General features: G+C 44.2%; 1 protein-coding gene across 1 annotated transcript in view; it reads right to left on the bottom strand.

The window, feature by feature from the left end:
• Window positions 1–9,879: 9,879 nt before the first annotated feature.
• Window positions 9,880–13,718, bottom strand: part of LOC143767857 (germ cell nuclear acidic protein-like) — a 200,487-nt gene continuing 196,648 nt past the window's right edge. Inside the window, exons 4-11 of the mRNA XM_077256380.1 lie at window positions 13,604–13,691; window positions 12,906–12,951; window positions 12,744–12,817; window positions 12,299–12,341; window positions 12,058–12,202; window positions 11,471–11,600; window positions 10,877–11,084; window positions 9,880–10,039 (exon numbers count right to left, since the gene is read on the bottom strand). Of these exons, the coding sequence (XP_077112495.1) occupies window positions 9,961–10,039; window positions 10,877–11,084; window positions 11,471–11,600; window positions 12,058–12,202; window positions 12,299–12,341; window positions 12,744–12,817; window positions 12,906–12,951; window positions 13,604–13,691 (813 nt within the window). The 3' untranslated portion in view covers window positions 9,880–9,960. The remainder of the gene's footprint in view (window positions 10,040–10,876; window positions 11,085–11,470; window positions 11,601–12,057; window positions 12,203–12,298; window positions 12,342–12,743; window positions 12,818–12,905; window positions 12,952–13,603; window positions 13,692–13,718) is intronic.

Below are 13,718 nucleotides of genomic sequence, written 5' to 3'. Positions count from 1 at the left end.
TAAAGGACTGCAACACAGATGGAGCATTAGAAAGCCCGAATGGCATCACCAGGTACTCAAAATGGCCCTCGGGCGTATTAAATGCTGTTTTCCATTCATCGCCTTGTTTAATACGCACAAGATTATACGCCCCTCGAAGATCTATCTTGGTGAACCAACTAGCCCCCTTAATCCGAGCAAACAAATCAGACAGTAGAGGCAAAGGGTACTGAAATTTGACCGTGATTTTATTAAGAAGGCAGTAATCTATACAAGGTCTCAGAGAACCATCCTTCTTGGCCACAAAAAAGAACCCTGCTCCCAACGGTGACGACGACGGGCGAATATGCCCTTTCTCCAAGGACTCCTTTATATAACTCCGCATAGCGGCGTGTTCCGGCACAGATAAATTGAAAAGCCGTCCCTTAGGAAATTTACTACCAGGAATCAAATCAATAGCACAATCACAATCCCTATGAGGAGGTAGGGCACTGGATTTGGGCTCATCAAATACATCTCGGTAATCCGACAAAAACTCAGGGACTTCAGAAGGAATAGAAGGAGAAATTGACAACAACGGAACGTCGCCATGTACCCCTTGACAACCCCAACTGGACACAGACATTGATTTCCAATCCAATACTGGATTATGGACCTGTAGCCATGGCAAACCCAACACGACCACATCATGCAAATTATGCAACACCAAAAAGCGAACATCTTCCTGATGTGCAGGAGCCATGCACATGGTCAACTGAGTCCAGTACTGAGGTTTATTCTTGGCCAAAGGCGTAGCATCAATTCCCCTTAATGGGATAGGATACTGCAAGGGCTCCAAGAAAAAACCACAGCGCCTGGTAAACTCCAAATCCATCAAATTCAGGGCGGCGCCTGAGTCCACAAATGCCATAACAGAGTAGGACGACAAAGAGCAAATCAGAGTAACGGACAAAAGAAATTTAGGCTGTACAGTACCAATGGTGACAGACCTAGCGAAGCGCTTAGAGCGCTTAGGACAATCAGTGATAGCATGAGTGGAGTCACCACAGTAAAAACACAGCCCATTCTGACGTCTGTGTTCTTGCCGTTCAGCTCTGGTCAAAGTCCTATCACATTGCATAGGCTCAGGCCTCTGCTCAGAGGACACCGCCAAATGGCGCACAACCTTGCGTTCACGCAAGCGCCGATCGATCTGAATGGCCAAGGACATTGATTCATTCAGACCAGCAGGCGTGGGAAACCCCACCATAACATCCTTAAGGGCTTCAGAAAGACCCTTTCTGAAAATTGCTGCAAGAGCAGACTCATTCCATTGAGTAAGCACAGACCACTTTCTGAACTTCTGGCAATATACCTCCGCTTCATCCTGACCTTGACACAAAGCCAGCAAGATTTTCTCTGCCTGATCCACAGAGTTAGGTTCGTCATAAAGCAATCCAAGCGCCAGAAAAAACGCATCTACATTAAGCAATGCAGGATCTCCTGGCGCAAGGGAGAATGCCCAGTCTTGTGGGTCGCCACGTAACAAAGAAATAATGATTTTTACTTGCTGAATGGGGTCACCAGAGGAGCGGGGTTTCAAAGCAAGAAACAGTTTACAATTATTTTTGAAATTCAGAAATTTAGATCTATCTCCAAAAAACAAATCAGGAATTGGAATTCTAGGCTCTAACATAGGATTCTGTTATGATCCGGTGGTAGGATCACCAAACTGACCTGATAGATAAACCAGAATATTAGGACGAGCTCTGGGGATGTGGAAACTATACTGACCGCAACACTGAACCTATCCAATACACACTAAAGGCAGCTGTGGAGCGTTACCTAAAAACCTAGACGCCTCGTCACAGCCTGAGAAACTAACTACCCCTAGAGAGAAAGCCAAGCCTCACTTGCCTCAGAGAAATGACCCCAAAGTTTAGACAGCCCCCACAAATAATAACGGTGAGTTAAGGGGAAAATACAAACGTAGTAATGAAAAACAGGTTTAAGCAAATGAGGCCCGCTAAAGCTAAATAGACTGAAGATAGCAAGGGATCTGTGCGGTCAGTACAAAAACTATCAAAAACTATCCACGCAGAAAATACAAGAACCCCCACACCGACTCACGATGTGAGGAGCGCACTCTGCACCCCAGAACTTCCAGCAAGCAAAAATCACATATAAGCAAGCTGGACTGAACTCATCATATAATGAAACATATTTTCAAGAGAAAAATGAGTAAACATGAACTAGCAAGACTTAGCTTCTCCGGATGGAGACAGGTCACAAGGAAGTCCAGAGAGATCAGAACCAGTACTGAATACAACGACAGCAGGCAACAAACAAAGGTGCAGGTGGAGTTAAATAGGAACCAGCATAGCAGGAAATGAGGCAGCTGAGCCCATCTCCAGACCCGCAGTATCGCTAAAGGCCACCAGAGGGAGCCCTGACGGAATTCACAACAGGATTCTGAACTACATAATCTTGAATGCTTTGTACCCTCGCAGTGAGGTGATCAACACAAGAGGACAGACCTTGAATGTCCATATCTACACCTGAGTCCTGAACCACCCAGAGGTTAAGGGGAAAAGAAAGACAAAACACACTGCAGAGAAAAAAAAATGGACTCAGAACTTCTCTTATCCCTCTATTGAGATGCATTAACACTTTGTGGGCCAGCTGTACTGTTATGGACCTGGTGGTAAGGTACACCTGGAATGACCTGATGGTTAAACTAGAAGACGGGACAAGCTCTGGGAAGTGGGAACTCTGCTGACGCAAATCCTAATCCTATAACACACACACTAGAAATAGCTGTGGAGCGTACCTAACTCTCCCAAGACGCCTCTTCACAGCCTAAGAGATAACTACCCCTTAAGATAGGAAAATAAGCCTTACCTTGCCTCAGAGAAATTCCCCAAAGGTAAAGGTAGCCCCCCACATATATTAACTGTGAGTTAAGAGGAAAGTCACAAACACAGGGATGAAACAGGTTTCAGCAAAGGAGGCCAGACTTACTAAATAGACTGAGGATAGGAAAGAGGTCTATGCGGTCAGCACAAAAAACTACAAAAAGCCACGCAGAGTGTGTAAAAAGACCCCCGCACCGACTCACGGTGCGGAGGTGCCACTCTGCAACCCAGAGCTTCCAGCTAGCAAGGCTATATCATGTTAGCAAGCTGGACTGGAACTTAGCAGGTACTAAGAAATATATTCAGTACACAATGAACAACAAATGAACTAGCGGGGACTTAGCTTTTGCTGGAGTAGACAGGTCATCAGAAAGATCCGAGAGAGATCTGAACCAGTACTGATACATTGACAGCTGGCATGGGGTAACGATCTGAGTGGAGTTACATAGAGAAGCTAGCCTAGCCGCAAACGAGGGCAGCTGAGCAAGCAACCTCAGAACCAGCAGTTCCACTCACAGCCACCAGAGGGAGTCCACGGACAGAACTCGCTGAAGTACTATTCATGACCACAGGAGGGAGTTCGAGAACGGAATTCACAACACACCAGGTTACGGCCATTGTTACACATGACCATGCCTGCCTGTAGGTTCAGCGGTGTCATCCAAACATCTGACTGCTCTTTCAGCGCTGTCCACAACTCTTCTGCATTGTGCGGTTTGTCACCTATGCAAATTAGCTTCAGCAAAGCCTGTTGCCGCTTGGCTGAGGCAGTGCTGCAGTGTTTCCAGCTTCTGACTGATGTGTTGATTTCAGAGATTGAGGATGAAGAGGAGGAGGAGGTGCAGAAGTAGACTGTGGGGGCAACCCTGATTGACGTAGGGCCAGCAATCCTCAGCGTGGGGAGGATGTGTTCCATCCCAAGGTCCGACTGGGTCCTGGCTTCCACTATGTTAACCCAGTGTGCCGTCAGTGAAATGTAGCATCCCTGCCCACAAGCACTTGTCCATGTGTCCGTGGTTAGGTGGACTTTCCCTGTAACAGCATTATTGAGGGCACGGGTAATGTTGTGGGACCCATGCTGGTGTAATGCCGGTACGGCACACCGAGAAAAATAGTGACAACCGAGTACCTTGGGATGGCTGCCGCCATCAGGTTGCGGAAAGCTTCCATTCTCAACAAGCCTAAAAGGCAGCATTTCTAGTGCAGGCAGAAGAGAAATATTAGAATTTAGGACTGTGGCCTGTGGGGCGTTGGCTGGGTATTTCCATTTGCGCTCCAAAGACTGAGTTATAGACAACTGAAGGCTGTGCTGGGACAAGGATGTGGACGAGCTTGATGGTGCTGCTTGACTGTGGGCCTCAACAGGTGCAGGGCTAGAGGCATCTTCACATGCACGGTGTACTGGGGATTGGCTTCTACGCAAAACAGTCGAAGAAACAGTAGTGTGACCTGCAGGCAGTGGTCCTGGAGCCTGGGGTTCGGCCCACAAAGTCGGGTGTTTTGCTTCCAATGTGCCTGATCATGCTGGTGGTGGTCAGGCTGGTTGTTTTGCTTCCCCTGCTGATGCTGGCATGGCAGGTGCTGCAAATGGCCTGTTTGGGGTTATCGGCAGAGTCTTTAAAAAATAACCAGACTCGGGAAGATCTAACAGTTGGAATGGCAACTTCCCTCATGTTGGTGTTACGGGGAACGGATGCACATCTTCTGACTGTGGCCACCACACTGCTTCTTCCTGCCTATTGCGGTGATATGCCTCCTTCCCTATGTGTACTGCTGCCCTCGCTCTGCATATCCTCCTGCCAGGTTGGGTCAGTCACATAGTCATCCACCACCTCGTCTTCCACATCCGCATCCTGCTCCTCCTCCTGACTTTCTGTCAATTGTGTCTCATCATTGTCCACTTCTTCTGACTAGTGTTGGTCACGTGAAACTTAGCGCAGCATAAAGTCAGCCATGCGTGCCAGACTGCTAACAGGAAAGACTTCCGTGTCCTCACCAACAGGACGACTGACTATGCTGTCCTCCTCCTCCTCCTCACCCTCATCCTCCCTGTCTTCAGGCCATCCCCGCTGAACAGACGGTATGACAGCTATGTTTGTAGTACCGTCTATAGCGCATGAAAGTAGCTTCTGTTCTTCCTCCTCCTCCTCATTGACTACCAATCCACGTTGAGAAGGCATGAGGCAAGTGGTTGGGCATTAGTGCACCTAGTCTTTTCAACTTCTGGGGCAGGGATAGGTGAATGGGCCATGGAACTCCAGCTAGTAGAGTCATCAAAAAGCAGAAGAGGCTGCTGCATGACTTTGGATTCAGACTGCCTGGCTGATTTGCAAGGAGGGGAGGTGGAAAAAAGATGCCCATGGTGCTCAGGCCCAAGGATGCCAATTGACTGCACTGCAGCCTTTCAACAAACTTTTATTAGGCTGACGAACCTGAAAAGTAAAACTAAATTCCAATTGGGAGCCTGTGTTCGGTATGAACACCATACTTTACTGTACGGGTTCGCTCATCCCTACATAGCAGTTATGTGATCACCACACTGAGCAAGCATGGGAGCAAGGCTTCAATTTTATTCCCAATATATTGAATAAGACTTTCATGCTCCCAGACCAGATGTCCCGGCTTGGACTGGCACACAGAAGAATGGAAGAATCTTCCGGTAGGCCCCTGTGAAGAAATGATAATGTGTAGTGCAAAAAAAAAAATCATCTTATCATTCATTAGGCAAGCTAGCCAAATTAATATTGCATAGAAACAAAAGTAAATATTTTTTCTGGAGTCAGTATACACTGTGTTCCAAATTATTATGCACAAAGAGTTTAGGAGTGATAAGGTTAGAATTTTTTTGTTTGTCATTTAAACTCATTGATGGTGATGTGTGTCAGGGCTCTTTATATCACTGAAAGCAATTGCAGATACCTGTGCAAATTAGTTTGGCAGGTGTGTCCAAATAAAGGCAAGACTACTTAAGAAGGCTGTTCCACATTATTGAGCAGCCTACATTTATTGCCAAAATGGGAAAGAAAAAGGATGTGTCGGCTGCTGAGAAGCAACAAATTGTGGAGTATTTAGGTATTTAGGTCAAGGCATGACTGCAATCAACATTGCCAAGACACTTCATCGTGATCATCGCACAATCAAGAAGTATGTAGCTGATTCCCAGCACACACGTGAGGACTCTTTCCAGCAAGCAATTGTGTAAGGTTAAAAGAGCAGCTGTAAAAATGCCTTGTCATAGCAGCAGACAAGATTTTGAAGCTGCTGGTGCCTCCAACATCCCCAGAACAACAAGATGCAGGGTCCTTCAGAGGTTTGCAGCTGTGCGTAAGCCATCCTGTCAACCACCTCTATCCACTGCAACAAGCAGAAACGGCTCCAGTGGGCCAAACAATACATGAAGACTGACTTCCAAACTGTTTTGTTCACCGATGAGTGCCGTGCAACGCTCGATGGTCCAGATGGATGGAGTGGAGGATGGACACCCCATGAAAACACGGCTAAGGCACCAACAAGGAGGCGGTGGAGTAATGTTTTGGGCGGGAATCATGGGGAGAGAGATTGTCGGCCCCTTTATGATCCCTGAAGGGGTAAAGATGAACTCCATAATCTATGTGGAGTTTCTAAAACAACACTTCCTGCCATGGTTCAAGAGGAAGAACCGTGCTTTCCGCAGCAAGATCATTTTCATGCATGATAATGCACTGTCTCATGCTGCAAAAAGCACATCTGCATCTCTGGCTGCTATGGGCATAAAAGAGGACAAACTTATGGTGTGGCCACCATCTTCCCCTGACCTCAACCCCATTGAGAACCTCTGGAGCATCATCAAAAGGAGTGTCTATGATGGCGGGAGGCAGTTCACATCTAAGCAACAGCTCTGGGAGGGTATTCTGTCCACATGCAAAACAATTGAAGCAGAAACCATCCAAAAACTGACAAATTCAATGGACGAGAGAGTTCAGAAGCTTCTTTTGAACAAGGGGTCCTACGTGCAAATGTAACATCACCTAGAATAAAGTTTTCACCTGAAAACTGTTTGATTTCTTTTTGTAATAAGCTGATAATGCTTATAACTTCACAATTGACCATTTTTTTGTTCAAAATAAAAAAAACGGTTGAAAACTCTGCTCTGCATAATAATTTGGAACATGCATTTTGAGTGTTTATTTTTTTTTAAAAGATACTGTTTTCATAGGCAGTTTGTTCCAAAACATTGCAATTATACTAGAATAGTAGATGACTGGAAAATAACAATGATTGCAATTCAGATAGGTAAATTAGAGAAAATATGAGGAAATATTATTTGCATAATAATTTGGAACACAGTGTATTTTGTTCTAGAGTTAAATATACAGTATTTGCAAGTAGCTGAACAGTGGGCACCAAGAATCACAGTTACTGGTGAGCCTTGGCCCATCCAGTCCGACACTGGTGATGTCTGATGCCGAGTTACTCAACGCTGGGAAGCTCTATAAAAGCTCTGTGTCCACCTGCTAGGAGGTGATAGAAATCTATGATCTGTGCCACCCTCATGTTGTTGTCCAGCTGTGTGAATATTTTTTGAAGTTGGGGGGAGAATGGTAAAATTGTAGAGCACCAGGTTGAGAGACTGAGGAGTTACTCTTATAAATAAATGATAAGTTTTCTGTTTGCCTTCTGGAATTGGTGAGCTCTAATCATCATGAGATTGGTGGGAAAGCAATGAATCAGGTTGTTTAATACTTCATTCAGCTCAGATGTTAAACTTAATTTTTTTTATGCTTTGCATATACAGTGACATCAGGGTCATACTGGCCCACCAGAGAACCGGAGGATTCCCTGCTGGGCCCAGGCACTGACATCTGCTGGCATACTAGCCAGCAGCTGCCTAAGGCTCTCACTGCTCTAAAGGCCCCAGCCAGTGGCTATGGGGCCCCTGGGTCAAAGGGGCCTGCCCTGTGCCAGTGGAGCAGCAGCAGGTGACAAGAAGCCACGCCCGTCCCCACTGCTAAAGAGAAATGAATATTCATGCTTCTCCACACCACCATGGGCATGGAGAGGAGTGAATACCATTTCACTTTAGTAGCAGGCAGCGTCATCCACAGGCTACAGCTAACACTGCCCGCATGTAAAGCACCATCACCACTGCACCACTCTCTCACACTCACACACAAAGCACAGCACCACATACACACACGCATGCAGACAGACACACAGCACCACTCACCTCTCGCAGCACATCCCGGCATCCTGCTTCCTGCCCGGCGCTTCCTGTCTGAGACAGCACAGCTGGATGACGTCATCATTTAGCGCGCGGCTGTTTCAGACAGAAAGCTGCTGTGAGGAAAAGGCTGCCGGGATGTGCTGCAAGAGGTGAGTGGTGCTGTGTGTCTGTCTGCATGCATGTGTGTGTGTGTGTCTGTATGTGGTGTGATGCGGTGCTTTTGTGTGTGAGAATGAGAGAGTGGTGCAGTGGCGTGTGTATAAATGTGGTGCGGTCCTTTGTGTGTGTGTGAGTGAGAGAGAGTGGTGCTGTGCTGTGTGTGTGCGTATTGGAGATGTCTGTATTGGAGATTGGCAATGATGGGGTGGCGGGGAAGGAAGATGGGGTGGTGGGGAAGGAGGCAATGATGGAGGTGGTGAAATGGGCAATGATAGGGTGGTGGGGAAGAAGGCCATGATGGTTGAGGTAGAAAGGACAATGATTGCGGTGGGGGGAGGCAATGATGGAGGTGTTGAAATGGGCAATGATGGGGTGTTGAAATAGGCAATGATAGGGGTGGTGGGAGAGAAAACAATGATGGTTGTGGTATAAAGGACATTGATGGTAATGGTGGAAAAGACAATGGTGGTGGTGGAATGGGCAATGATGTGGGTTGTGGGGGAGAAGGCAATGATGGAGATGGCAGAAAGAGAAATGATAGGGGTCGTGGGGAAGAAGGCAATGATGGGGATGGAGGGGGAGAAAAATGATGGAGTTGGAGAGGGGCTGCATTATACCCTATAAGGACGGCTGCATTATACTTTATGAGGGGGCTAAATTATATTCTGTGGGGAGGACTGCATTATTCTCTCAGGGGACTACATTATATTCTGGGGGCTACATCATACTATATGAGGGGGCTACAGTGTACTCTATGGGGGGGCTACATTATATTCTGTGATGGGGCTGCATTATTCTCTCAGGGAACTACATTATATTCTGGGGGGCTACATCATACTATATGAGGGTGTGCAGCATTATGTCCTATGAGGGTGCTACAGTATACTCTATGGGGGGCTGCATTATACTATATGAGGGGGCTGCATTATACCCTATGAGGGTGCTACATTATATTCTATGGTGGGGACTGCATTATACCTTATGAGGGGGTTGCATTATATTTTGTGGTGTGCTGCATTATATTCTATGAGGTGGGTTGTATTATATTCTATGAGAGTGGGCTGCATTATATTCTATGAGAGGGGGCTGCATTATATTCTTTGAGGGGGCTACATTATTTTTGAGTGGGGCTGCATTATATTCTATGAGGGGGCTCCATTATATTCTATGAGGGAGGCTACATTATATTCTATGGGGGGCTACATTATATTCTATGAGGGGGCTACCCCAACCCCTGCTACATAATTAAGATGTGTACTACCTTATATTATACCTTGACCACAATTGGTGGTCTTGTATTTATTTTTATGTAGCTACAGTACATAGTGGGCCCGAAGAATGACTTTCTCTGATGGGTCCAAGGTGCTCCAGTCCAACGCTGAGGGTCATCATGTTACACATTGTTGCTCACAATCTGCTTCCCTATCTGAATGTCTTTGGAGTGTGTGAGGAAACCAGAGAACCCGGAGGAAACCCACGCAAACATGGGCTGAACATACAAACGCCTTGTAGATGTTGTTTTTGGTGAGATTGGAACCAAGGACCACAGAGCTGCAAGGCTGCAGTTCTAACCACTGAGCCACCGTACTGCCCCAAACTTGATTTAAGTAAGTTGATTCTGTTACAACATATTAAATCCTCCCTTGTTCAGTCTTTTATTGTACAGTAAGGAGAGCATTTTTCCTTGACTCTTCACCCTGGATTACTCTTGTTGCTGTAACGTATTTACATGGTGGCCAGTTGTAATCGGCCACCACAGCGGAGGCAATATTTGTTATCAGGTAATTTTCTAAAACGCCCGAATCTAGGAAGATAGAAATAATATTGGTTAACAGACTGGCCAGAATGTTGGTTGGTAACATGGATTGTATCAAAAAGAACAAATTGTAGCAATGCATTAATAATAGGCCCTAGCATACAAAATATAAAATGTAGAATCCTTAAAGGGGTGCTCCACTACTAGGATTAAATATTTTTAATCAAAATGTTTGGCCCTCATAAAATAATAAAGCTCATACTCACCTCCCATGCTGGTGCCGGTCCCACGGTGTCGGCACTCACTCTCCCCAGGGCTCTCATACGGTGTTGTGACGAGCTTCAGCTGATCTCGGACTTCCTCTTCCTGTTCAGTTCCATAGGAGGTGAGGACAGTGACTCCAGCACTGATTGGGCATCAGTGTTACACGTCACAACACCACACAAGGCCACGGGGAGAGCGAGTGCCGGCACCATGGGAACTGTGCAAGCACAGGAGGTGAGTATGAGCTTTATTATTTTATCAGGGCCAAGAAAGGAGTATGAGAAGTTATCCAGGTAGTGGACAACTTCTTTAACCCTACTGCTTCCAGACATTAGTCTACACATATACTAGTAAAATATAAAAGCATAATACCAACAGAACAACACTGGTGTCATTCCACAGTGATTGTGTTTCATTAAAAATATTTAGAATTGAGAGTCCTCAGTGGTTGCTACCTTTTAATGGCTAACTGAAAAGATGGTAACAAATTGCAAGCTTTCGAGACTACTCCGGTCTCTTCATTAGGCACAGACTAAAGCAAATTCTGAAGAATCACATATTTACACACAACACAGCACAGAACTGTGTTTCATGAGAAATTGAATGATCAGATTGACTTACCTGTTATCACATAAAGTGCATTGATAGTTGAAGTTGTAGTTTATGGTATAGTTGTGATAGATCTCCACCTGTGGCAGCTCAGGGTGGATATAACTAACTCTTTTTGCATACGCCTGCCACAATGGACCATGGTTGTCACCCTGTTCACCATCAATCAACCAGCATGCAACATGACACATTTCGTGTGCAAGTGTGGATCTTAAACGTTCTGAAAATAAAAGTGTTTATACAGACATGAGAAAAACTAAGTGCACCCTGTTTGAATTCTTTGCTTTTACATATCAGGACATAATAAAACAAATCTGGCCCTTAGAAGATATCCAAGGCAGGGAAATACGACCTCAGATAAGCAAAACCGCATAATTATTTATTTATCAAAAACTGTGTGAAAAGTTAATTTTAAGACACTCTGATGCCCAATTATTTTTTATTTTGAATTTTACATCGAATTCAAAGAGGGTGTACTCATTTCTTATCATGAATGAATGTACAATGATTATAAAACATGTATTACAGCACAAGTAGCATCTTTTTACCATGTACATACGTTATTTTATAAAGATGCTGTAAGCGATGTAGTAATATCAAACCTACCGGCAGAATCCAAGACTTTAACGGAAAGTTCTATCATGGACTTATGTTGGTTATTATCCACAATGTTAGAGGTCTGAGCAGATGTTTTGGTCAGCCTGTTATTCCACACGATTTTTATTTTTGTTGGAAGCTAAAAGGGGGAAATAAATTCCATTATATCTGTAAACTCTTAGGTGCCAATCTAACACAGAACCCAACTATCATGTAATTTACATTACTGGTCTCCATATATGAGGCATGGGGTATTTTGAGAAGTCCAAGTTGTGAGAGCAACAATAAATATAAACTTAATCTAAAATATCCAGATGTCAACTAAATTATTTTATTTATAAGAGTAAAAAATCCATTGAACTTCACACCAAAAATTGAGAATCTCTATGTCTATGCATGGTGGATCTCATGTAAGGTCTCCACTCAATCCATAGATAAGAAGGTTTTCCTGACATTTTAAATAATGACATTTCAGAGCAGTGACAAGAGGGTTATGGGCTCTCTAGAAAGCTAAAGACACTTTTCTTGAACATAATTGTGGGAGGAGGGAGAAGATGAATAAATCTTGTATAACCCAGATACTATTGATAGGATACCTTACTCCCGAAGATGGTGATATTATACAGTTCGTACAAGAGTTCCACAAGCTCCACTTTATTCTCCTGGAAATTGGTCACGTATTTGGAACCTGGTGATACGATGCCTTCCAGGAATAAGCCAGGGATTTTGCACATTGGCAAACTGGAAAAAATAAGGAATTATCTATAAATTCACAGGAAACATTTCTTTCTTAGTTCATGGTTTTATATAATGATCAATATGTTCAACGCAACTCACCTGTCCTCACTATCGGAGCTCTCCGCACTATCAGATGAATCATCTGTGCAAAAATATGAAAGAGTGAAAAGACTTTTCTAAGTTTTAGGCTCAAAATTGATGATTTTGCTAATGAGACATGTCAGTATATGGGTCCATACTAGAGGGATCAAACCAGAGCAGAATATGTCGCTGATCAGACTATGGTAGCTTCCATAGGTTTTAATGGAGATGTGGGAGCAATTGTATAGGACTCTACTGATGTCTTCGTGGCTTACAGTAAAACTTAAGCAAATTCATTGCACTGCTGTAAGAAATTCTATAGGGACAACAGTAGCCATAAGTCAACATGGCAATCAAGTATTTTGCCAAAATGTAAATGTCCATGGCCTGAGACAGCACAGAAAACGAAGAAGTGTTCTTTATACAAAAACATAAACCAGAATTTTATCTAGAAATTACTTACTTGTATTTGTGGAACTTTCTCCTTCATTAAAATCCTCATTATCACTAATGATAATGGTGTCGTCATCATCGGTTCTGTGAAATAAATGTAAGAAAATATGAGTCCACCATTAATAATTAATCCTCATGAAGTATCTAGTAAGAGATAAGATGTATGTCCTACCTGGTGGTATTCTTCAAATCACTATCTAAAGATAGTACTTTCAGATCTGTGGAAGCAAAAAAACATACATCTCTTTTTAGAATATTGTATTAGTAATGATGGACAGGATGGCAGCCAAGATGGAAGACATTATTACTGGATGGGGCAGAACAGGGGACATTATTGCAGGATAAGAGCAGTATGATAGACATTAGTACTGGATAGAGGTCAGGATTTGGGGATGTTATTACAGGATGGCAGCCCAGATGGAGGACAATATTACTGGATGGTGTTAAGATGGGGGACATTATTGCAGGATGGTAGCCAAGATGAGGGGAATTATTACGAGATGGGGCCAAGATGGAGTACATTATGACAATAAAGGGGTGAGGAATACATCATTACATGATGGGGGACATTTGTTCAGGACAGAGGACAGCATTATACGATGGAGGCCAGGACGGTGAGATTATTACAGGATGGGAGCTAGAACAGCAGACATTATTACAGAGGCCTGTATATCTGACCAATATGCTTCTGATGTAAGACCTCTAAGTTTTATCCCATGGCCCTTTTGACTCTAATTACATCGCTGCTCATTACCATAGATATACAATATAAATATATCCAAACCCTTACTAAAATGTGCACGGAAGCTGCACCCAATGATGACCATAATGACAGCTATCAATATATCAGACCCTTTTCTGACACAGTACCTGGTTTACTCGATGATGAACTGGAATCCAAGCCACTGGTGTCAATCAGGCTTGGGGACCTGGGAACTGGCCTCTTCCTTGGATGAGACTGGAATAGTATCAAACATGTCAAATA

The sequence above is a fragment of the Ranitomeya variabilis genome, chromosome 4 (assembly GCF_051348905.1).
Source record: "Ranitomeya variabilis isolate aRanVar5 chromosome 4, aRanVar5.hap1, whole genome shotgun sequence".
Classification (NCBI taxonomy): Eukaryota; Metazoa; Chordata; class Amphibia; order Anura; family Dendrobatidae; genus Ranitomeya; species Ranitomeya variabilis.
This window is presented reverse-complemented; position numbering and strand designations above follow the sequence as displayed.